Source organism: Xylocopa sonorina, chromosome 8 (assembly GCF_050948175.1).
Source record: "Xylocopa sonorina isolate GNS202 chromosome 8, iyXylSono1_principal, whole genome shotgun sequence".
NCBI lineage: Eukaryota > Metazoa > Arthropoda > Insecta > Hymenoptera > Apidae > Xylocopa > Xylocopa sonorina.
The window spans coordinates 2152458-2177294 of NC_135200.1; the positions used below are offsets into that span (position 1 = coordinate 2152458).

Genomic DNA, 24837 nt, shown 5'->3' on the forward strand with positions numbered 1-24837 from the left:
ATATAATCATAGCCTGAAAGTAGGTATAAAATTTATTTATTTTCAAGGTCGTTATTATTTAATCAATGTATAAAATAACCGTATAATTATCGATTAGAAAATAATTAAGAGAAAAAAAAGAAATGCTGAACGAAATTGTACTGTTAGTAAAATTGAAGATAATCTACACGCTGCTTACTCGTAGACGAATTAGAGCGCCCCTACAATAAAGTTGTATTGTATTAGCAGAAGTTGACGAAGTTGAAGCGTTGTATATTTCTTTCTAAGGCGAAATATAGGAAGTGAGAAAAGTATCATAAGAAAAACACGTTAATGATATACAGATTAGTTTTATTTATGTTCTCATGTCAGTGCCGATAGTATTTCCATGGATTCTACGATTACGATCGAAGATACCGACGAAGAGGTAATTGATTTGGACTCTAGCCAAGATGCCATCAATGTTACTGACAATGAGCGTAGCGAATGCTCGATTCAGAATAATTCATTGTTGAACAACAATACGAATAAGACGGACATAGTCGATGATAATGTGGATAGTAACAAAAATGCAACCAGCACGGAAACTTGCGATAGCGCAGAAACTTTCGATAGTTCGGATATGATAAAGCCACTTTTAAAGGTTACGTTCCGAGATGAAAAAGTTTCACGGTAAGAGGCCTTTTATTCACTTTCAGATGGCATATCGTTTCACTAATGGTCATTAGATGACAAACTAACCTTACTCTGCATATAATTTGTAATGAGTACTTGTGTGGGTTGGGTAAACCATACTATATGTTTACATATTCTTAAAAGTATATCGTAAATAAACGTCGATGTAATCCTTTACTTTTAATACACCAATTAACATATTTAATTATATTTATTAAAATAATTATATCCATACATTTCCTATACTGTTCGATTGTTTTTTTTTTAATCGAGGTAACTTGTATTTCCATTCCCTTTATTGAATTTTTAGGCAATATAGTAAAAGAATAAAAGAATTTCTAGAGGAATTAGTATCTTCCAAGATTAGAAATCAAGAAAATGATAACGGTTTAACTTTAGAAGTTTGGGATAATGATATAGACTCTACGAGTCAATCTATCGAAATCACAGAGAGTGAAGATAGTCAGGATATAATATGCGATACATTGTTTACTGTAGATACACAGCCAAAAGTTAAAGACGATCTTGATGTTCCAACTTATGGAAAGGTCTGTTTTTCTATTGTAATGATCAATGTTTACACACGGGAAAAGATATTTAACATTCATTATTCCTAATAGCTGAGAGTAATTATTAAATTTTTTATTGTTATTCTTATGCAAAATGTAACAATTTCATTTATATTATTTTAGAAATATGAAAATGTATTCGATAAAACAAGACTGGAATCAAATATAAATTCAAAGGGTGACTGTCCACAAAGATTAACATGCTTCAATTGCCTGGGAAATCATAACTTACGAGAATGTACAAAACCAAGAAATTATGCTAAAATAGACACTAATAGAAAAAATTTCAATATGAAAGGAAGTTCAAAAGCTGTTAGATATCATTTGGAAGATAATCAGAAATTTGGTCACATAATTCCTGGTCAATTAAGTAATAATTTACGTAGAGCACTAGGTCTCAGAGAGAATGAATTACCTAGACACATATACAGGTAAATAATTTTTGTAAAACCCCATGGCTCTAATTAAACTAAAAATTTTAATTTGTTAATAAAACAATAAAAGAAATGTAGTGTTTTTAATATAAAGCATTCTTTCGTTTTTCTTAGAATGAGAATACTGGGATATCCTCCAGGATGGTTGGAAGAAGCACGTTTGCAGCACTCTGGTTTGTCTTTATTCAATTCAGACGGTGTAGCAGAAGAGGACTTGGATGATGAACCAGGAGCTATTTTTGAAGAAGGAGATAGAGATCAGTACGACATTAAAAAAATTTATGATTTTCCTGGTTTTAATGTACCAGCTCCACCTGGTACTTATGATGTAAGCACAAGAAATAAACAATTTCATGATAGAGAACGATATATTTTTATGAATTTAAATTTTTCAAAACTTACTACGTATAAATAATAGGAACATGGAAAATGTTGGGCATTAAAAATGCCTATTCATAGTAAACAGAGAATGTTACTAGAATTAAAAGGGAAAAGAGCAGATGATGGATATAAGAGAAAAAAGCTGAAAATTTCTAATAATGCGCTAAAAGATACTCCAGTACCAAAACCTAGTGAAATGGAAATCGAAGATGTAGAAGGTATGGAAATGGATGCATATCCTCTTCTTAAATGTATGGCCTAAATATATCTTTATTCTTTATTATTCGTTACAGAGAGTGTGGTAGAGTGTGTACCTATTAATGGATTATTTGTACCACCTTTGCCACGAGAATCTCCTATAAAACCACCAGAACCACCATTATCACAGCCAATATCTGAAGATTCAGACTACCATTCTCAAGAGTTACAATTTTCTGAATTATCAGTATGTATAGAAAAATGTTACATTCACTTAGCATTTCTATTAGCATTAATTGTAAATATAAATTTGTTGATTATTGATGGTACACCGGGACTCAACGATTCTGGCGCTGCGTGTAACACTTGGTCGCTGGTTTGAATTTGTGTTAGTGTCAGATGCCGAATCAGAATCGTTAACTATCGCTAACGTGCGATGTACATACAATATATTAGACATATATAAAAAATTTGAATGATTTGATGCATTACAGGAAGATATTACGCCATCTTCACGTCCGAATTCACCATCACTAATTGAATTGGAAAATATAAAGAAACAGTTGCTTGTAGAACTTCAAGAATCGAACTCGAATTCAAACAGTTCATCAAAAATTAGTTCTTCGAATTCAGCGTTAAAATCTAACATGCCGCCACCGAACAATGAGAGTACTCCAGAATCGAATCGTATTCGTCAAAATGGAGCAAATACCAGTCAAGGAAGTGTGAAGTCTATCGACTTAGGAACGCCTGTACTACAAAGTACATCACCGTATAATAAGTTGCCGCCATCTGAGAAATTTTCAAAAAATATTTGTAACTTAATTAATTTTGAGAATCTACCAGATTCAACTGGTAGATACGAACAAATGACTGGAGTTTTGCAAAAAGTAAGAGATACAATGGCAAAACTTCAACAAGAGTGATCGTAAGTATTCAATTTACAATATAGAAAAATTTATTGTCATATTTCATGAGCATAGATTTTGCAATTAAAAAATAAAAGAGCAATAGTCCTTCCGTTATAAAGGTACATAGTAATATGAAAGACTTATATTTGAGTCGTCAATCCCAACGTAACTTATTCGCAAGTTTTTAAAAAATGAAGAGGAAGGTGTTACCTGTATGAAATACACATTTAGCAAAATTTTTTGGAGGCTACAACTTTTAACTGAAAAAAAATATCGCTTTGAATCCTGTGATAAAAAATCACAAAAAATTCAAACTTTCAAATATTGTGGGATATATTATTTTTTCAAATTTTTTAAATTCATTTTTACCCATATTTCGAGTTTTCGTGTTTGTGAAAAATTATAAAAAATTGCAATACACCAAAGAAGTATCCTCAAATTATATATTATTTATATTAAATGTTATAAGTCGCGTCTTGGGGAAACTTTCCGTTTCAGAGTTATAATGTGAAATTCATTTCGATGTGCAAACTATGGATGCAATATTCGAACAAAATAAATGCTTTTCTTAACATATAATGGCTTAATATTTCTATCATTAGAGACCAAGTGATCATTAGAGATTAGAGACCATGTGACATTTATCCAAGCCTTTTTGCATTTCTCGTTTCTCTAAGTCATCTAACTAATGAACTCAATTACAAAGAATAGTATTCTTTCTGGTCTTTTAGTGTGCACATCGGTCGAAATAAAAAATAAGTAGCAATGGATTGTAATAAATGATGACATATTTTTAATCAAGAAAAGAAAAGAAAGTAAAAGATAATAAAATCTTGTGCCAGAAGAGCTTTATCGAAACAAAATTTACAAATCTCATTCTAGAAAACAGCAATATTAACACGTTAAAAATGAATGATTACAAAATAATTTTAAAATCCTCATTGCCACCTTACTAAAAGGATGAACTAGACAATTATCAACACTTAAAATAAATGAAAGTTGACTGTATAACAATAAAAAATGGCTAGTTGAAAGTGTTAATAGTTCACTGAAAAGATTTAAATATTTTTAAGAAGTTGTAGCTTCAGAATGTGTTTCAAAACTGTTTGAAGATTTTGAAATTGCTAGTGCACTCCACAGCGCACATTTTAAACAAATATATGATGACAACGATGATCCAGAAGTAGCCTCAGTATTATTAAAAGACCTAATGTGATGCAGAAGATTGTTGAATGTGAAAATCTTTCATGGGATTTTATCTCTTGCAAAATTCAATATAGAAGACCATCTATTTTCTAACATATGTGAATTTTTCATCAGCAAGGGAAGCTGTCTTCTAAATTTTAGCAAATATGGTTTGGACATTAGACATCGTTCTTTATGAAAGTGAAATTACAATCTTAAAAAAAGTTTTGCTAAATATGTATTTTGAACACCTCTCCTTTCATTACTTGAAGGTCTGCAATAAAGTTACACTGGGAATCGATGATCCATTTATGGATCTACAAACATACAAAGTGTGAACAAAATTCATTCGGGACGGAAACATATGGTTTTTGAATAGAGTGCTCTGATTCTACGTGTTTTATATTCCTAATTAAACAATGATATATATTTTCTTCTCTAATTAAATTTAAATATATGTCATTTTTAAGTAGAAATATTACTTTTGTAAATTTTCAAACCCATAGATAATATGTTCATTTTTCATTATATTTAACATAAAAAAATATCTAATATAACTTTTTTGTAATTAGAAATATTATTTCTTAATCTGCAACAATTAAAAATTATTTTTATATGTTGAATACAAGTTCATTAACTTTGAATCACATTCTAGTGAACGCAACAAAATTTATGGAACATTTATTACATAATGAATTTACATGAAGGGGAGGCCTTGAAATAAAGTGCAATCGTCCTTTTTAATTGCTTTTCTTGCTGAAAAAAGAAGGAGAAACTATTAATAATTTTTTAATAAAAGTTTGATAATATCTCACTTCTGAAAAGTACAAAAACATAGTATTTTTCTATTAATTAGTAACGTTTTCTCATATGACGATATATATTGTAAGTGAATATAAATAAGTGGATATTCAGCAAACAAAAGTTTGGAATTTGATTTTATTTTTCAATTTGTTTAAGTATCATATAATTTTTACTCTTGTTACTATGCGTAGCAATAAAGATTTTATTTTATGAATTTAGTTTATTTTCCATCTTTTTTCAAATTTATATCTTATTATACGTAAATGATACTTATAAATTTTAGGTATGCATTTAAATAATTTATTATTAATTATACATAATTGTGAATGTCTATAAACAGTTAATTTGCTTTACATATAATTCGAATTACTTTAATTACAGAATATAAATTTTGCTATTCTTTATATGACAATCTTCATTTTTGTTTTCGGCTGAGAAGATCAATAATATATAACCGAAAATGCATAATTTCTAAAAAAAATATGTATATATGTAAATAAAAAAGAAGATAATGGGTTTTTGTAATAATGATAAGAAGATAGTAATGGAAGCACTCCAGTAATATAATTGAAGTGCACATATCTTAGTCTCATTAAAAAAAAAATTGTATATTTCTAATATGATTGCATAATAAAAAATATTAGTAAAAAAAAAATAAATTTAATATAGAAATTACCTAATCTAACCATCAAGCATCTAGAGTTTTTTATTATTAATGTATGTGTCAATACCTTTAAATAAATGGCACTTATCACATGTTAAATGCCAATAATTTGTTAAAAAGTATTGTAGTGATTTCATAATACTACTTATATACATACTTTGTTACGGATATTTTGTTTTAGAACATAAATATATCTAATTAGTTTGTAATTATTTTCTGTGACAAGTATCATAAATGTAAATCAATTACAATGCACGTTTCCTTCAAACACTATAAATTTAGAACAATTAAATAACTGAAACTGCAGAATTATTTAATTGGGAAATAATGTCATAATCTTAAACAATAGAATGTTATAAATTTTACCAATATTTCACATGGTTACAATTTATTAGTGTTTTTTTAATAAAATAAAACAAACAGATAAAAGCAAACATAAATTATAACGCATGCTGTTTATTGTCAAGAATATCATTGAGGAATGTACATTAGTGGAACAGATTTAATTTATATTATAATCATTTCATTTTGTACTCAATGCATGAAATCATTGACTCCTATTTTTCGATTATTTTTTACAGAGTAAAATAATTAAACTTCAAATTTATACATTAAAAGTGCTAATGAAGTGATTCAACTGTTTTATATCATAAGAATAAAATAAAATGATAATTTCAGAAATTAGTGAAAGTTGTGTGAAGTAATTGATTTTTGTAATAAATATCGAAATAATTGAGAATATCAGTGTAACAGTGCTCTATCCAACAGTACTGTAATATATATAAATTGTCACTTAATATTCTTAAACCTCGAGATTTACTTTCTCAATTTTTTTTTTATTTAATAGATATATCACTGCTGAGCTAATCGCTACAATTGTAATACTGCTGCATCTCTTGCCTACTCCTGTTATAAAAAACATATTAGTTTTTAATTATTATGCATTTAGCTTTAAATTGTTACCAACATCATAAAAATTGGTCCATTATTTTTTAAATTATGTGATCTGAATTCCTATGACAGAAAAAAACTAAAATATTCTTTCAGAAACGATGTTTTTATTAAAACTAAAAATTTGAGTTTAATATTGAAGATTCATTTAATTTATTACATTTCAATACTTGGTTTTGCCCCCCCTCAAGCACCGACGACTCGCAATTAACGATGATCAAAAAGGCATTTTTTTTTTTAAATACTACCAAGTATTGAAATGTAATAAATTAACTAAATGTTCAATGTTAAATTTAACTTTTTCGTTGTAATTTAACAAAAAACATCGTTTCCAAGCGAAGAATATTTTAGCTTTTTTAGTTCATTGGAATTCAGGTCATATAATTTAAAAAATAGTGGACCAATTTTTGTGATGTTGGTATCAATTTAAAGCTAAATGCTTAGTAATTAAAAATTAACATATTTTTTATCCCTTAGGTGCACCATTTTTCAAAAAATTTACTTTATGTGCGTATCTGGAGGTTGAGTCGATTTACTTACTCGTGAGTGTATATATATCGTCAAAATAGTACGAAAAAAATGAATAAGTGACAATACGTTTCACTCCACTTCTATGTTTTTTTAATTCATTAAAATTTCAGTCTCTTACAGAATCCAATGTTTTATTTCTGATATATCTTTATTAAATTTTATAGAAGTAGTGCAATGTCCCTATTGAATTGCAGGCACTTGCAGACTATGTACAATACCATTGAATATCAAAATACGTTCAATAGCTTTTCCTTGTGATGTTATCTTAGAAGCAGTAATCGAAACAATCTAATAAAATCTTGCACTATTTTAGTTTAACGATCGTAACTGCACTATGCCACTCAAAACCGACATGCGTTCCTTGACGCAATTACTAATTTAGTTTTACGCTTTATTTGCATATTATATTTGGTGAGAATATTCTGATAAAATTAATTTGTTTACATTCACACACTCCTGGCATGTCGTAAAAGTTAGCAAAAACGAAAATAAGAAGAAAAGAGAAAGTATACAAATGTTTGTTATAAATATAACATTTTTCAAACATGTATAAAGAAATCGTATTTCTTAGGAGTAGACTAAATGTACGCTAATGGTATCGTGCGCATAAATTAATCGAATTAGTTAATTCTTTCTTCTCTACTCCATCTTTTTTTCGAATGATCAACATATTCCACTATGAAAATCCACACGAAAACATGCGTCTGTCATATTGCACTTATTGCGCTGTCGGTGGCGGTGCAGAGGGACCATCGTTCGAATCCTAAAAAAGTCATATTAGAATAACGATAAAATTTTAATTTGGCAATGTGGCACTTACGCGTTCGTTATCTCGGTCTTTAGTCGTGTCGTTTCTCAATTGACGAAGTGAGTTTGGTCTAAATGCGTACATAAGAACAACGAACGCAATAATTAAGCAAGTCATCAAAAAGTTTGAGGACGACGAAATATCCTGTGGTCCCGGTACTAGATGATAAAAATTGGTAATTAAATAGAAAAATTAATAACATTAATAAAAGAATAAGTGCTTACATCGCGACACGTTGAAACATTCATTGTCCGTGCAATAACTTTGGCTCCGCCGCAACTGGAACGATAAAATGTTACCCATACAGTATTTAAACGTTAAGAAAAGTTTGTAAATAATTGAAAATCGTTAATTTCCAGATAAATTTCATAAAAATGAATTGATGCATTAAAAAATGTTTACAAAATCATTTGTTGAGGCATATTTTTGCTGATCGAATGAGAATAAAAACGTCGTATAACAGCGTACATCAATGAAAAATAGCTTATATTAAATGCAATCATATTTGCCTATATAATATATTGTAATATTTTTTTATACACAATGCAAACAATTTAATAATATTTTTTCTGAATATACGCATATATGATATGTTATCGGTGAGCATGATATCTGTGAGTTACATTTTTATAAAAATTAAAACCACATTATATAAAAGAAAAAGAGATAGATAAGATAAAAATTTATTTTCAATTTGATAGCTACTTACGATAAAAAGCAGGTGTTGCATGGCCAATTCATGGTTCCATATGCATTCGCACAAATCTAATCCCTCGTCATCCATCGCGAAATCTATGTCTGAAATTGAATCGACGGTTATGGAAGGAATACACCAAGCGCTTAGAAATATATGTTATTATAAACCGTGCATGCAATTAGACACGTGTAATAACAATTGTTCCGTGGAACAAATACCATATCTTGTTATTCAAATAATATACATTCCTAATATATATACGTGCAGTACGATGGATATAAATCGGTATAAAACGTTAAATCAAGTACGTACTCATTTAAAGCTGTGTATCGAAGCGACTATCAAAAACGAAAGGAAATACGTAATACATATACATACATATGCATGTATCTATCAGAACTATTCACAAGTTAAAGTTACCTGACATGCAAGTTTATTTCGCGATAATGATGTACTTAGCGATGATGTTATAGTTAATGATATAATTTGAAAAACAAACAAACATTTTGCAACACTTATATAAGGTATATAAGGTATTCGCAAGGTTTGCCGTAGAATGTATCATTGCGTGTATTAATCAAAATGTCAGAAAATTTTTGTACGTTATATCAATATAATAGTTTATAATTCATATAAAAAATTACATTGTAATAATTAATAAAATTTATTAAAACTTGTAAAAACCATTTCCCATTTCCCTTCGGGAAACATACTTGTACATACTGTATAATAAGCACAGTGTAATATCTGTACTATCTGAAAGCCACGTACAATATACGATGTTCATTCATATGTACATGTGTTTATCTTCGTGTTAGCGTTTTACTATATGTAATTATTTTACAGGTCTTTTAAGAAGTTAAAAAATGATATTGTAAAACAGTTCGAAATGGAATACTTTAATGTTTAGAAATAGTATATAAAATGGGTACAAGCTAGCCAAGTAGTTACATTCAATACGTGTGAAATTCTACAATACGGCAATAATTAAAATTAGAAGGACTGTACGGGTACAAAAAGTGGACTTATCAAAAAATCGTTTAATGCAATAAAAAAAAACAAGAATGTATTTAATATTACGATTTATCGAACAAAATGATGATTGAACAATGATTAATGATTCAATGATCGTTTATATCTCGTTGGTATTACCGCCAAATGGTGAAAAAAAAGAGAAAAACAATGTCACAAACGAAAGATAAACGCGAAAAACAAAAAATGCATAAGGAATAGTACTTTTACTTACTTTATTAGATGCAATGAAAGCGGAAAACTGTGCATTGAAATATTTACCTTTTTAACGCTCTGGTATTTGACACTGTAATAAAATAATGAACTGCACCGTATTTACATTCAACACAAGTCAGCCATTACGTTCGTCCTGCTGTATCTCGAATGTCGCAGTTGAATGCTTAAGCTGGACTTTCATTGGTGCACTTTATAATGCATCAAACAGCAATTTGACGTATGACAATTGGTCACTTTCGAAACTGTTAAGAAATTGTTTTATTCTGTCCTCGTTACAATTATAAATATTATCAATAATATGATGCAATAGAATCGATATTTTTTATTATTTATAAAAATATTTATAACAGTTGTATTTTATTTAACATATCTCGTATTTTTTCATTTACACTTTACATGCATATTAAAGATATTACATAACATAATGATACATAATTCCGTATTTAAATAATAAAATACATTAAAATAAAAAATGTTTGAAAGATATGGTAGATAAGCTCAATATATTTTATTGCAAAAAATTTCACGAACATTCCGATTATAATATTTATTTGGCAGTGACAACAAAGTTAATGCTATCCTAATTCTAAGTCTTGAATCTGGAATAAAATATTGTGACATTAAATACACAAAAATATTATGGCATAATTAATACACAAGAGAAATTACGCACCTCTTGAACTTTTTGCATTTCTTGTGTCAGTAAATTATCCAATATTTCTTGAAATCTTTGCCTCAATTTAACATTTTCGATATTTGCAATTTCCAGTTCTTGCTGTTGCCTTCGTTGTCGTAGTTCAGCTAATTCGGCATGTAGAGTCGCAAGACGAGTTTGCAGTGAATCTACAATGTTTAAGTTTGAAATATTTCTTAATACATGTATAAGCGATATAAAGTGAAATTCAAATATAAATAATACCTTTTGATACAGGGGCAGGAGGTAAATCTGAAAATTCATCTGGAATAATATATTCTGAATGAAACTGCTCAACTTTGGGTACTTTTAGTAAAGAAGTATCTTCTGTTTTTACTGGTCCTTCTGTTTCTATGTTATTATCATTTTGGAACATTTCTTTGCTAAATTCCGTAACAAGATTACTTCTTGTTGCCGCGTTATTACTAGATCTTTCTGAATACGTGGCATGCATAGAATTAGAATCAGATACTCTACTATCCCCAGAAAGACGACTATTTTCATCCAATTCCATTACATTTATGTTAGCATCCTCGTCGTCTTCTTCACTATCGCTTACAGGTTCACCAAATATATCGTGTTCAGCTATAGATACAAAATAATAATACACTACTACTTCTCCGATTATTTCATATGACAATTTATACTACTTACCAACATCAAGACTTTGGGAAGTATTGCCATTGATGCTTTCTCTTTTGGTTTTCACTGTACCAGACGATGAGACTTTGCTTGGCTTTGATTGATCTTCATCTTCGCAGATTACTTCCCATTTGACATTAACTGCATCGTTATCTACTCTTAACAACCGTTTCACTTCCTTTTCAATTTCCGGTGCTTCCACATATTTCTTTTTCAAAGTTTTCCTGAATCTTCTGCGCCTCACATTTTTGGTAGGAGGAGTTATACCATGTGGCCACAGGAATTTCTTATCTACTTTATTCGGGTCTTTCTTCTTTTGCCTAACTGGTGATTCTTCATCTGTTGTTGTGTGATCATCTTCTTCTTTACAAATTAACATCTATCGATATACAGAGAATGTAATATATTATAATTTATGTATCAATTGCGTATGAAAACTGTTTAAGAACTATTGAAAATAATTTTACCTGACATATATCCGCTGTTTTATAAAAACTCTTATTATCAATGGTTTTCAAGGACTCTACAATTGTCGGCAAATCAACAATCTAAATAATATTATTTTTAATATTTTTCTGATATATAATGATATATAAACAAAAAAGCGTAATAATAATTGTACCTTTCCGTGAAGCAACCAGTGATCAAATCTAACCTCACCATAACGCATATCATTTTCTAATTTTATGCTTAGTCTGTCTTTCAGAGGTAATCCACTACGTAAAATTTCTCGTAAAACTCTAGACGGCTCCTTAAAAAGTTAAATTATTTATAAAAATTGCGTTTGTGACATTTCATCTTTTATTTTTTTCATAAGTTTAAATAATTTTAATTAGATAAAAAAATGAAATATACCGGTGGCAAACGTAAAATAAATTGGCTTTCCAATTCTACTTGTGGTTCGCTACGATTTTTACAGTCAACTTGCGGATGGCGATTCATGTTTTTTCAAATCTATATATTCCAAATTCATAAAAATTAAGATCACATAACACGATGCTTAAGAATTACCACACATATTTGATATATATTAAAATTTAAGTCTCGCCTTAATACAATTTATTGATAACATAAAGCAAACCCAGAAATATTAAAATAAAACATTATTATAAGAATCATATCTTTCCACGCTTATAAGTTCGTAAACACTGGCTGTCTGTATTGAAGTGAGTATAAAATGAACCTAAGTACAGATTGAAACAGGCACATATTTTATTACAGATAATGTAATGATTACATGCAAACTTGCAATGTAATATAAACAGAGAAGGTACTTGGATAATTTAATTAAAAATTTAGTGATATAATTCATTTAATTTATTAAATTATTTTTAAAAGACAGGTAAAAGTTCTTAGTTTGTAATAACGTCATTTATGACGTAATGACTAGCCACTGTTCAGTATGTTCAATGTGAAGGAATATAGATAGCGTTTCTCTTAAATTTCGTTTAGTTCTGCTTTGAACGTTACATTTGAACGTGTCGCTTAGTTTAATTTGTAACTCACGCTTACAAATCATTATATTTTATAGAAAATTGATTTCTATATTATCTATTTTACTTGTTCAGCGTAACATGTGATGATAAACATGGGCCTTAATAAATTCCGGTAAATAAATTCGTAAACTCAATTTTTAAATTAATAATCAACACATCACAATTAATTCGAATAGAGCACAAAAATTATGTATTGCGAGTTCACAAAAATTTGCATCATTTTTTACTTTTTCAAATGATACAACTATATCGGTCTACGTAGCGCACTTTACATCAATAATTTCGACCCATCGAATCATTATTCACGCGCAAATTTCCGAAACTCTTTTAGTCAAGACCGTCAATTTATAGTGTTGCGAACAGAACAGAATATTCCGCGTATTATTTTAAATGAAACATTATACTTTTTCTTCATGTTACATATCTCACTGATCAATTGAATAATGAATTTGGTTGGATCGCATTAACGTGCATAATTGTTTCGTTGCTGCAAGAGACTGGGATCGTGTTATTCGGTGGAGGCAATTCTCGTTCGTTAAAATGTTCACACCTCATCGGCTCTGCACCAATAATAGAGAATGCAAATGCGGCATTTTATGCGTCGTACGTTTTCATTGTGAATAACTTAGAAGGTCCATATGTTTATAGTTAAGGTATAACATGCAGTAAGTGATCAATGGAACATCAGACTTTGCGCTCGCGCCGTCGTACATCTGACATCTATGTACATATATCGCTTTTTTTTTGCTTCGAATGTTTGTAATTACATTAGTGAAGGTTCGCTTAATTTTGCAAGGTGTACCTCGAGAATATTAATCGTATATGTATACATATATATGTATGTATGTATGTATGTATGTATATATGTATATATATATATATATATAATGGTAAAAATAAAATACGCTTTGCCGTTCCTTGCATTTTAACACTTTTCATTACGTGTTATAACTAATCACTGTAATCCACAAATATTGACTGGGGAGTTCAAAACCAGGTATGTTGTGATTGCTTTATATAATGTTCTGTTTTGTACAGTTTGCAGTATATAACATTCTGCGTTAGCAATTATTCGTTTCATTTTTTTTTTTAATATCAAATGATAAATGACATATGAGCACATTTTGCATATCACCATAAATAACATTTCCTTTCTTATTTTTATCTCTGTATATCTTATTGTACCCTGTTGTACTTGTTTTTGCAAAAGAATATGTCATGCAAAATGGCACAGATGTTTAAATATCATTACATAGCATTTTATGATAACATATATTACATGCTCGGCCCATGTTATGATTTGTGTCACTATCCTAGTAATTGCTGATATTCTATCATGTGATTATTTCTTACGTTCTACTTTATATATATGTTTATTTAAATTTTTCTATTAATGGCCGATATCATTGGTATCGAAAAACTTCCTTTCCAATTTTTATTTATAATTTTGCTATGAAATTACCTATTAAGCATATCAAACATGTTTGTTTAACATGATAGATCCACAATGATCTCCCAGCCAATTGGGGTACCTGGGGGTGAACAGCGATCCCAATCAGAAACCCATTCTATATCTGTTGGAAGTACTTCTGATTCCTTCAAGACTATGACTCCACCAAATGTTAGCAGATCGCTTAGTAATCGTAAGTATTATTAGAATTTGATAAATTTTCATTTATCTTTATGTTATCAAAAGTAAATATATTGCGAAGGTTTTTTAGAAAGGAGGCAACTGTAAAACATGTTATTTACAGATGTCTGTTTTATTGTACACTTATGTAATATGTATGTGAAAATGATATGTTTGTTCCATTAAAAACAAATTATAAAATAACTTCTATTTACTGCAATGTAATTAATCCAACAGTCTTGAAGTAGATTCCTTGATTTTGTTTTTTTAGGAAATAATTTTTAAATATAAATATATTATCTATATGCAATTTTATGCAAGGATTTTATTTTAATAATTTTTTATATGAAGTAATTATGCGACAATTGTAATTACAATTTAAAGGTGTTAGTGACAGTGGATATGGTACATTACCAAGTAAACTAGGTAGGCTTATTAATATGTATTGTGTGTATACAGTAGTAAGCCTCAGTATTAGAATCACAGAAATCAATAAGTAGATGTGTACAATATTCTATTTTCAGATTATACATAATATTAGCATTTTCTCATTTCCAATAATTTTATTCTATCATGCCCTTCTCAGCGGATTTACTATAAATAAAATTTAGAACACACACAAATCAATATCATCTGTTGCCTCAATATCTTATTCATTAACATTATCACATTAAACAGAAAAATATATATATATATATATATATATATATATATATATATATATATATATATATATATATATATATATATATACTATTAGAAATATTAAAATGCTTTCTTATTGGATGTATTAGATTAATATAATACATTCATGCTGTTAGCACATTTTTCAATTTATTAGTATATCACAGTATATTGTATAACATGTACATTTATATTTATAACTTTATACTATAGCTAAGAAATACGTCAGCTAAAAAATATAATGTTCTTTAAGAACTGCAACATATTCTATGCATGAAAAACTTTATAGACTTATAGTACTTCTAATGCATGTGTAATTGTTGGATTGCTAATGTTTATACATTAAAATATATAAAATGTACATAATATGAAGAAATATATGATGTCTTTATAATAAAATATATTTTTTAATATTTTTAATTATTTTTAATTCAATTTGTTTGGTTGTATTTATAAAATTATGAATTTGTATAAACATTTACAGTCTAATAATATAAATGTATTTCTCTATATTTTGAATGATACAGTATTGTACATTTTTATATGTTTATTCTGGTGTATGCGAGCTTTTCTTCCAAACCCTTGCATGTAATGATTGCATACATTTTATTTGATGCTAAAGTTTCTTTGCTCTTATAATTAAATAAATCCAGAATTTTATATCTTATTATATATTATTATGTTTAACGTGAATTCTATATGCTGAAATTAATGTTATTAGCAGTTAACAATTAGTGTTGCTAAAATGGATTTACACTTTAGAATGCAGTTTGGTGTAATCTTAGAATCTATACTGTTGAAGAGCTTGAAAATTTTAAAACTTACAACTCTAAGAAATATATATATAAATATATGTGTCTGTGTATTATCGTGAAATCATTGTACAAATATATTGATAAACAGTAATTGTGACTGAAAACGAAACTAAATATATAGAACCAGTGGATCAACAACTTCGACGAAGCAGTGTTCAAGTTCAATCTGCAACATTACCTAAACTTCCATCAACTGAGTCTCTATCAACAAGTGTAAATTTTACAACCGCAGCACCTCCACTATCTCCAGGTATAAATATAAAGTTACGTTAATATCATAATGGGCAATGATTTAAAAATTTGCCAAGTGCTTTTTAACATTTTGTGTAAATTAATACTATTTCCTTACTTGTTCAAGTAGTTGATTAGTTGTAAGGAACTGTATGATTTTTTATTTCTTGTTTCGCTTACATTTCCTTTTATATTATGCATACTATTATTGAAATCTGTAAGTTCAGAAATGTTATTTTTGTATATTGTATAGTTTCTTTGGCTGAACAAATTATTAAATATGTGTACTGCATAAATTATTATAAATACGAGTGAATAGAATATTTCTGTGTAATAGTTATATGAATAAAATTCATAGTTTATAAGCACTACATACAATATATTTTCTCTATTTTTGTTTAATTTGTAGATAACGTAAATATATAATACATCATAGCAAATATTCTAAGATAAAACAAACTTTTTTAAAAGAAGAAATAATAAAATAAGGAATTATAGATTTTAGTATAAAGAGATGCTAACTGCATAATGCATTATGTTAATGAAATCTATTATATTAAATGATTTTATTTGTATGAAGTACAAAATTATTATCGTGCTTTTACAATATGCAGCTACATTCTGCTTTTTTAACAATTTGATATAACTTTTTAATTATGAAACTTTGTATGCGATAATAAGTTTGTATTCTTGTAAAATTATTAAATTCATGTTAGTATTAATTAAATTATTAATATTTGCTAAGCTTGTTGTACGAATGTTTTAAGCTTAATTACTTTAAGAGCTTCTAACTTTAATTTATTGTAAATAAACGAGAAACAAGGCCAAAATTACATTGCTTAGTTTTATAATTATAATATTTTACATGTTAATTCATCAATGATAAATAAGTCATTTATCAGTCACGAGTAAATATTTTCATCTGCATATTTCAGTCATTCTGCAAAGCCTATCATAAATGTCTTTTTTGTACATGTTTATTATATTTATACATTTAATACAAAAGTTTAAAATAAAGATTCATAAAAATGATTAAAAACCATAAAATTTTAATATATATTAGTATATTAGTTTTATTTTGTAGCTTATTTAACTACTATTTGGGTTAATTTTAACAAATAAATATTTTGAGTAATAACTATTGAATATTGTTTGTGTTAACTTCTTTTAAACAGGCATCAAATTAACATTGATTATTAAATCAATATTTAACTAATGTAACTACATTTTTATGCCGTTATAACATTGATATTTCATTACTATTTAATTTGTGAATAATTTCTTTGTTGTAGGATTATCTACAATGGGAGAAGCCAATCAAAAAGCAGATAATTCATCTGACAAGGTACAAAGTCATTAACTTGTATAAAAACATAGAAAATGTCATTTTACTTTATTGTAAAATAATTTTCAGTCTTTAGATTCTTGTAAGCTAACAAGAAAAGAATCGTATAAGGCTCAAAGAAAGAATTATCGAATGGAAAAGAAAAGGGTTGCCAATGAACTTTTAAGTTCATTTAAGGATCCAACTGTTATAGTAATGAGTGATTGGCTTAAAGTTCGTGGCATGTTCAAGAGTTGGGTAAAATTGTGGTGCATTTTGAAACCTGGCTTGCTATTGCTGTACAAAAGTCCAAAAACAAAAGTGCTTATCTCTAACTAAAAATATTTGTTCATTGCATTCAAAATTATACTATATCATATAATCATTACAGAGCAATCATTGGGTGGGAACTGTTTTGCTTAATACATGTCAAGTGATAGAACGTCCGAGTAAAAAGGATGGATTCTGCTTTAAATTGTTTCATCCCTTGGAACAATCAATATGGGCACTAAGAGGACCAGAAAAAGAAGCCATTGGTAAGTGAAAAATGTTTGATGTGCTAAATTGAAAAATATATTTCTATTTACTTGCTTTTTTCAGGTGCTGTTGTACAACCATTGCCATCATCTTACTTAATCTTCAGGGCTCCTTCACAGGCAGCTGGTAAATGTTGGCTAGATGCGCTTGAATTATCTTTACGTTGCTCCTCCTTGATAGTACGTTCGACAAGTGCATTGCCACGTGCTCTGCCACTTGACACTACAACTACTCATGAAACTCAGTGGAGCGAAGCAGATTATGAAAAACACTTTTATGAACATGGTAAGTATTATATAGTACCAATTTTTTTCTTTACCACAAATTTGCCTAATAATACAGAAAGTAAACATATCTTTTTTACATTTGATATTATAACTAACTCTAATGGAACTGATGAAACCAATTAAAAAAATACTTAGTTAAGTTTTGTTATGACAAGTTATTGGTACTAATCGTATTGTTATTATCATTCCTTTCCCGAAATTTGTTACCTTAAATACTTGCTTTTGACACCTGGAGTATGCTTGTCTAATTATGCTCCTCAGTCTCCTACAACTCCACAAAGACGTTTATTATCATATCCTCGTTCTTTCACACCTTCTACAGCAAATGATCCCAAAAGTATGTGCCCTTCACCAACTCCAATGTTCCAACAATTATATCATGCTGTTGCATACTGGGACAAACAGTTTCGTGATACATCTCCGACTCCTGCCACAGATACGGAGATTACTTTGTCTTCTTCTCATTTCGAATCTTCCACCACCAATCTAGCCCCTTCTGTTCGGCGTATGACCGTCCCTTCTATTCACGTTCTTCAATACGAAGCTCCAAAAGTAGTAACGCTAGATCCTATGCACTGCTCACATACAGACCTGGACGACATTAGCCAACCAGAGAATGGAGTAGCAGCTGACACAGAGATCAGCGCTTCGGATAGCGAATCTGAAGGGTCCGCTAAGGAGGATCAGCAAGAAACAATTAACGAGACACCGTATATTGCAAATGAACAAGAGATTCTTGGGGCGGTAAATGTATTACAATTTTTTACGCTTATAATCAAAACTATACTTCACTTATCGTATTTAAAATTTTGTATATAGGCTGGAGAAGTGGTTACGGAATTACAGGAAGAGCAAAAGTCTTTAATATGGTTCTTAATGAAACAAGTCCGACCAGGCATGGACCTATCAAAAGTGGTCCTACCGACGTTTATTTTAGAACCTCGTTCATTTCTAGAGAAACTGGCTGACTCTTATTACCATGCAGATTTATTATCTCAGTGAGTATAAGTTTACATATACTATGCGAGCATTGTATAAAAATATATATGTTTTGTTTTTCTTGGCTTTTATAGAGCAGTAGTGGAAGATGATGCATTTACGCGTATGAAGGGTGTCGTTAAGTGGTATTTGTCAGGGTTTTATAAGAAACCTCAAGGTTTAAAAAAGCCGTACAACCCTCTTTTGGGTGAAACTTTCCGCTGTTTTTGGCAGCATTCTAATGGTTCAAGGACTTTCTATATAGCTGAACAGGCAAGGTTTTTTATTTCTTATTATCTATATTGGTGTTACTTTTATTTACTTTTAAAAATTGCTATTTATAGGTATCCCATCATCCACCTATATCAGGATTCTACGTTACAAACCGACAAGATGGATTTACTATTAGTGCTACAATTATTGCTAAATCTAAATTTTATGGTAATTCTCTAATATGGATGTCTTCTTGTGCAACAAAAAATTCTTTCATAACAATCGTTACATATAACGTTTTCATATAACTTCTATTCTTTTAGGAAATTCAACGTCAGCAGTTTTAGATGGAGTTGCAGTACTGACAATGTTACCTAGAGGAGAAGATTATACAATGACTATACCCTATGCTCATTGCAAAGGTATTCTTATGGGAACATTGTCCATGGAATTAGGTGGAAAAGTTCATATAAATTGCGAGAAAACGGGTTATCATACCGAACTAGAGTTTAAGCTCAAGGTAATGTGTAGTATAAAGTTTAAATAGTAAATACAAAATCAATTAACTTTTATGTGAACAGCCGTTCCTTGGAGGTGCAGAACAAATGAATCAAGTTGCAGGAGTAATACGCCTCGGGAAGGAAACTCTTGCGAATATATCGGGGTATTGGGATGGCCAAATTTTAATTACCGATAAAAGGACAGGAGTACGTACCGATCATTTTATAATCTATACATAATAAATCAGTATTACATTCATTTATTTTACAGCAAGAAAGCGTGTTTTTCAATCCTACCCCAGAAGTGCGTAAAAAAAGATTAAAGAAATACACTGTACCTATGGACCACCAGGGCCCATGGGAAAGTGAAAAATTATGGCATGATGTTACGCAAGCGATTAATCGAGATGACCAGATTGCTGCCACCGAGGCAAAAACTCAATTGGAAGAAGCGCAGAGAGAGCGCGCGAAAGAACGAAAACTCAAAGGACAAGAATGGGTTCCTAAGCATTTTGTTCAGGTATTAAACAAAAAAAAATAAAGATGAAAAACTTAAAACCATCTTTTATATTGTTTGAATCGTTATTTACCGTTGTTAACAGGATATTATAACGGGTAATTGGGTTTATCGGCATGCGGACGTACGGCCATGGGATCCTAGAAATGATGTTGTGCAATATGAACAAGATTATATAGTACGTACAAAAACTAGGCACAAAACACCTATTATGCGTACTGGCAGTATCGTTTCTGTCGAGCCACAGACACAGGTATAGAAATACAAAAATTAATAAAAATAATGCATGTTTGTATTTAATAATACACATAGACAATAATATTAATCTAACTGGACATAGATGAATGATTTATTACGCATGTTTTTCCCATTTTATATTATTTACATCATTTGATGCGCTCAGATAAATTATGTAAATCAATTAAAATCACAATAAAGTTTCTTTCACTTGATAAAAAGTATATATGTTTATTGTTGTTTATTTTCTTCTTACATTTGTTAGAGTTTAATTATGTTTATGCTTTTAACAGTATATATATTTTGCCTTTACCATATGCAGTGAAAAAATGGAATATTTTATTCAGGTACATGCAAGCGGTTTGATGTTCCATAATATTTGTATCTCAATATTTTTATTGCTATTTGCTACAAATATAACAAAAATATTGAGAATTATTTGTAACAAAATTTACTATACTACTCTCAAATTCTCATCATTTAATTGCTTTGTTAAGTATGCGTGAAATAATGGGAAGTAATTATGTGTTCTAAGTAATATATTTATATATTTGAAGTGCAAATGTAGTTTCTCTTTTATAAGAAAGAATAACTGCTTCAAAGGATTCTCGTTTCTATTACAGGTTCCCCTTCTTCAGGCCGAGTCCCGTTCTTCGCTCTCTGTATTAAAATCTTCCAAAAGACAATTATCCAATAACTTACCATTAACAGAGACAGCGCATGATTCTGGTAGTTCCTCTGCAGAAGCACATTCCGATTCTAGTCAGTCAATAGGTAAAAGGAAACGATCTACTGCAAGGTAAATTGTTCAATTATTTCATCATAATAAAAAGTGACAATTAGCGTTCTTCTAATAAGTTTGATTAAAAAGATATTCTATTTCCAGAATAATAGATGTTGTTAAAGACGTAGAAAGACAAGTGTTAGAATATGGTGATAAACTTAATCGCATACAACACATATTAGAGCAGCTTGCTATAAAACAAAGAGAACAAGGTGATCAACACCACAGTATAAGTATGTTAAAAAGCTTGATAGATACACTTCTTGTTATCGTAATTGTTTTCTCTGCACAATACTTTGTAAAAATATGGAACGACGAACCCAGTGGAGGTTGAATAGCACGATAATAAGACTGTAGTATAAATTATATATGTTATTCGTCTTTTCTCAATTCGAATTGTCAGCTTGTGTATGTAAAGAAAAAGCCTTAAATGGGGAAAATCCTAGAATTTAAAGTACCTAATTTATACACGTGTTTTCGGTGGAGGTAATGAAACACGTTTCTAGTAAAACATTACAAAATAATAGAATAAAAGAAAAATTCGAACATTTTAGGAATTATCTGTAATTATAGTGCAATCTTCTTTTATTTACAGTTCGTAATATTTTAATTATTACATTGTAAAATGATACATTCTTTGCGTGTACATCAAGTACATAATGATTCATTTCCTGGTGATTAATGAAACAGTTTTAGTGTATTATAATCTTTGTTATATGGCTCTCACAGCAGCAGTGAACTATACAAAGTAAAGGGATTGAATTTCATTGAGCTTATAGTATGTATATATAATGTTTTATGTGCTAGCACACGAAGAAATAATTATATATTTATTCAAAGATTCTAACACAATGTTGTAGTATTTACTGCAGGCGCTCAATAGTAAAATGTATTGATAATAATAAGATTGTTGTAAAGACATAACCGCATACATTGCTATAAACCTGATTATCTTGAGATTATGTCGACCATGAAACAAGAAAAGCTAATTGCAGTTCTAAATGGAATATTGAGCCGATTTTGCAATGTTAATCAGAAAGTCGGAACACGGAAATATTAGATGGTTATTAGTCTATGACTATTATCGACAAACAATTCTTAATAAAATAAACATCAGATACGACAATTGCCCATGTATGTATACTTAATATTAAACAAGAATCACGTCCAAAATTTTGGTAAATATATTAAATCTCATTTCAAATCGTAAATTTCTCTTGTACCATTTGTAAATTGTTAAAATTTCCGTACTTAAAGTGACGTGCATTCCTAATGTTACTTTATACTTTAGTACTTTTAAATATGTTTATCTATAATTGTCTGTCTAATATCTACGTATTTATGCATTTTTTATAATTCCACTATTTCAAAAATAAATAATTGAATTATTTAAATAAAGCATTTTTGGTAATAAAAAATATGCGATTACAATAGTTGTATTATTAAAATAATAATTTTACGAATTTCCACGTTTAACAATATGTTATATCAGATTGAAAATATCATCAATGTACACTATATACATACATGTATTTGCAATTAGTACCAATCTCTTTTATCATATAAAACTAATGGAATAAGCATTATGCACTATTATATAATAAGCATAATGTAGTTCTATATTACATCCATTTTTTTGTATGACATGATTTTGTATGACAAGTTATTTGTTCTATATATATATATATGAAATCTCATTTATATATTCATATATATATGTATGTCAATAAGTATCTAATTCTGCCGACACAATTATGTATTCCACAGTTATCACATATATACGAACGCGCGCATACATAAAATCTTTATGAGTATATTTATTTATATTTATAACATTCCTTGAGAATTGATGTTTTTACTTGCCTATGAATAATATATTTCGTGTTTTTTTAGAATACTGCAATTAGCTGTAACATTCTTCTTCAAGTGTTTAAATTATTTCCCTGATTAGTAAAAACCTATTCTTTCATATATATATAAATACATTTTTCTCATATATACATTTTTGTTAATATTAAATGCTGAAAATGTTTTCATTTTTTTTTTTAATTTATCAAATAAAAAATGATTAATACACGCTTCTTAATTCTGTATTGTATTTTATACAAAAACATATAATTATTTTGTGTTAGTATAATTATTTGTAATAGATTAAACTGCGAAAGATAATTGTACACTTTATTTCTTACTGTACATTATTTTTTCTTTTACTACTTATCACATTCTAAAATATTTTACTTGTAAAATATACTTCACATTTTTATACTATAATTTATTTAAGAGTTCAAAAGATCATAATATAAAAATTCAAAAATGTTTTGTCCTAATTTAATGTTAGGTAAAAAAAATTGTGAAAGTAAAAAATAAAATGCAGAGAAATAATAAAAAAAAGAACAAACTTGAAAAAACAAAATATAAAAGTCTATACGTTTAATGGTTTTAATTTAAAACCAAAAAAAATATATATATCATTTGTTTTGTTGCCACATTGATAGAAATAACGTAGAAAACAAATTTAATTCTAAATTCTAGTAACACAGTGAGTAATTTATTTTTCAAAGAACATACACGTGCCAAGAACAATACTATTATTAAAGAAATAACTTTAATTTGTATAAAAATGAATTCTTATGACGATAACTCATCGAAACCTCGTAAGATCTTAATTATTATAAGATTGTTAACCTCTAGACAAAATACAAAAATCACTATTTTCTTATTAAATATATTTGGACTTTTTGTCAAATTAGGTGGTCGTATTTCGGTGACACCACAGATGATAGTTGCAACAGTAAAAAGATTACAATTGCGTAAACTTTATGTTCCTTTCAGTCTTATTAGCGAATATCTACAGCATTCTTACCCAGTAGGAAATAATTTAAAAGAATTTAGCAAAGAATTGAAAAAAAAACTGAATTGCGCTGTTCACGTTGGATTAATAATGAAACATGGAGAAAATGAATATTATCTACCTACTCTGAGACAAAAAGCAAATACACCCGAAACAGCATTCAGTGAATTTTGGGAGATATATAAAAATGTAATTATTTATCTAATTATATGTTCTTCAGATTTTTTAAAATAATTCCTTAAATAATTGTTTAGTATTCTAGACTCTGTGCTTCACAAATCCAAAATGGAAGTAAGCATTATTCAAGATTTAAAAATAGAAATAAAATTACAAAATATTCCAAAAACAACAATTATATTAGTGAAATATAATATACCTGAAT

At 28.6% G+C, this 24837-nt stretch overlaps 5 protein-coding genes across 14 annotated transcripts; 3 read left to right on the forward strand and 2 right to left on the reverse strand.

The window, feature by feature from the left end:
- Positions 1-144: 144 nt before the first annotated feature.
- LOC143426100 (zinc finger CCHC domain-containing protein 8 homolog) lies at positions 145-5534 on the forward strand. Of its 3 annotated transcripts, none has more exons than XM_076899268.1 (8): positions 145-281; positions 352-651; positions 965-1202; positions 1347-1654; positions 1772-1985; positions 2076-2256; positions 2332-2483; positions 2731-3281. In XM_076899268.1, the coding sequence occupies exons 2-8, from the start codon at positions 368-370 to the stop codon at positions 3160-3162; spliced, it is 1809 nt and encodes a 602-aa protein (XP_076755383.1). In that variant the 5' UTR covers positions 145-281; positions 352-367; the 3' UTR covers positions 3163-3281. The 3 variants fall into 3 exon arrangements, with proteins under 3 accessions (XP_076755383.1, XP_076755386.1, XP_076755384.1); XM_076899271.1 differs by lacking the exon at positions 145-281 and adding an exon at positions 5518-5534 and having other exon boundaries at positions 324-651; positions 2731-3164; XM_076899269.1 differs by lacking the exon at positions 145-281 and adding an exon at positions 4962-5313 and having other exon boundaries at positions 324-651; positions 2731-3164.
- Positions 5535-7348: 1814 nt separating this feature from the next.
- Positions 7349-10208, reverse strand: LOC143426039 (small integral membrane protein 14). 2 transcript variants are annotated; one of them, XM_076899147.1, is made up of 5 exons: positions 10081-10208; positions 8800-8888; positions 8315-8369; positions 8103-8248; positions 7349-8045 (listed from the first exon to the last, which is right to left on the reverse strand). In XM_076899147.1, exons 2-5 carry the CDS (start codon positions 8872-8874, stop codon positions 8001-8003), a joined length of 321 nt encoding a protein of 106 aa, XP_076755262.1. In that variant the 5' UTR covers positions 8875-8888; positions 10081-10208; the 3' UTR covers positions 7349-8000. The 2 variants fall into 2 exon arrangements, with proteins under 2 accessions (XP_076755262.1, XP_076755261.1); XM_076899146.1 differs by lacking the exon at positions 10081-10208 and adding an exon at positions 8955-9058.
- Positions 10209-10519: 311 nt separating this feature from the next.
- On the reverse strand, positions 10520-14481 carry Taf7 (TATA-box binding protein associated factor 7). 2 transcript variants are annotated; one of them, XM_076899273.1, is made up of 7 exons: positions 14348-14481; positions 11994-12122; positions 11839-11919; positions 11384-11750; positions 10955-11314; positions 10709-10878; positions 10520-10634 (listed from the first exon to the last, which is right to left on the reverse strand). In XM_076899273.1, the coding sequence occupies exons 1-7, from the start codon at positions 14360-14362 to the stop codon at positions 10611-10613; spliced, it is 1146 nt and encodes a 381-aa protein (XP_076755388.1). In that variant the 5' UTR covers positions 14363-14481; the 3' UTR covers positions 10520-10610. The 2 variants fall into 2 exon arrangements, with proteins under 2 accessions (XP_076755388.1, XP_076755387.1); XM_076899272.1 differs by lacking the exon at positions 14348-14481 and adding an exon at positions 12227-12384.
- Orp8 (Oxysterol-binding protein-related protein 8) lies at positions 12804-22730 on the forward strand. Of its 5 annotated transcripts, none has more exons than XM_076899263.1 (18): positions 12804-12979; positions 14368-14510; positions 14882-14923; positions 16118-16246; positions 17520-17572; positions 17642-17872; positions 17943-18087; positions 18152-18373; positions 18965-19125; positions 19195-19373; positions 19449-19626; positions 19698-19794; positions 19890-20086; positions 20148-20273; positions 20338-20586; positions 20669-20836; positions 21444-21619; positions 21707-22730. In XM_076899263.1, exons 1-18 carry the CDS (start codon positions 12951-12953, stop codon positions 21936-21938), a joined length of 2757 nt encoding a protein of 918 aa, XP_076755378.1. In that variant the 5' UTR covers positions 12804-12950; the 3' UTR covers positions 21939-22730. The 5 variants fall into 5 exon arrangements, with proteins under 5 accessions (XP_076755378.1, XP_076755379.1, XP_076755380.1 ...); XM_076899264.1 differs by having other exon boundaries at positions 12805-12979; positions 18965-19119; XM_076899265.1 differs by lacking the exon at positions 14882-14923 and having other exon boundaries at positions 12805-12979.
- A 716-nt stretch (positions 22731-23446) lies between these two features.
- On the forward strand, positions 23447-24837 carry LOC143425939 (uncharacterized). 2 transcript variants are annotated; one of them, XM_076899030.1, is made up of 3 exons: positions 23447-23513; positions 24355-24644; positions 24710-24837. In XM_076899030.1, the coding sequence occupies exons 2-3, from the start codon at positions 24381-24383 to the stop codon at positions 24824-24826; spliced, it is 381 nt and encodes a 126-aa protein (XP_076755145.1). In that variant the 5' UTR covers positions 23447-23513; positions 24355-24380; the 3' UTR covers positions 24827-24837. The 2 variants fall into 2 exon arrangements, with proteins under 2 accessions (XP_076755145.1, XP_076755144.1); XM_076899029.1 differs by lacking the exon at positions 23447-23513 and adding an exon at positions 24157-24258.

Excerpts from the sequence above, each read along its gene's own strand:
- LOC143426100 (XM_076899268.1), top strand. The coding sequence starts at position 368 with ATGGATTCTACGATTACGATCGAAGATACCGACGAAGAGGTAATTGAT. Across the intron at positions 1,203-1,346 it reads ATGTTCCAACTTATGGAAAG|AAATATGAAAATGTATTCGA; the intron begins GTCTGTTTTTCT and ends ATATTATTTTAG. Across the intron at positions 1,655-1,771 it reads TTACCTAGACACATATACAG|AATGAGAATACTGGGATATC; the intron begins GTAAATAATTTT and ends CGTTTTTCTTAG.
- LOC143426039 (XM_076899146.1), bottom strand. Across the intron at positions 8,249-8,314 it reads ATGTTTCAACGTGTCGCGAT|TACCGGGACCACAGGATATT; the intron begins GTAAGCACTTAT and ends TTTATCATCTAG. Across the intron at positions 8,046-8,102 it reads AAGACCGAGATAACGAACGC|GATTCGAACGATGGTCCCTC; the intron begins GTAAGTGCCACA and ends TGACTTTTTTAG.
- Taf7 (XM_076899272.1), bottom strand. The coding sequence starts at position 12,313 with ATGAATCGCCATCCGCAAGTTGACTGTAAAAATCGTAGCGAACCACAA. Across the intron at positions 12,123-12,226 it reads TTATTTTACGTTTGCCACCG|GAGCCGTCTAGAGTTTTACG; the intron begins GTATATTTCATT and ends TAACTTTTTAAG. Across the intron at positions 11,315-11,383 it reads TTCCCAAAGTCTTGATGTTG|CTGAACACGATATATTTGGT; the intron begins GTAAGTAGTATA and ends TTGTATCTATAG.
- Orp8 (XM_076899263.1), top strand. The coding sequence starts at position 12,951 with ATGATAAACATGGGCCTTAATAAATTCCG. Across the intron at positions 18,374-18,964 it reads AAAACACTTTTATGAACATG|ACCTGGACGACATTAGCCAA; the intron begins GTAAGTATTATA and ends GCTCACATACAG. Across the intron at positions 20,837-21,443 it reads CTGTCGAGCCACAGACACAG|GTTCCCCTTCTTCAGGCCGA; the intron begins GTATAGAAATAC and ends TTTCTATTACAG.
- LOC143425939 (XM_076899029.1), top strand. The coding sequence starts at position 24,225 with ATGAATTCTTATGACGATAACTCATCGAAACCTC. Across the intron at positions 24,259-24,354 it reads CGATAACTCATCGAAACCTC|GTGGTCGTATTTCGGTGACA; the intron begins GTAAGATCTTAA and ends TTGTCAAATTAG. Across the intron at positions 24,645-24,709 it reads TTTGGGAGATATATAAAAAT|TATTCTAGACTCTGTGCTTC; the intron begins GTAATTATTTAT and ends ATAATTGTTTAG.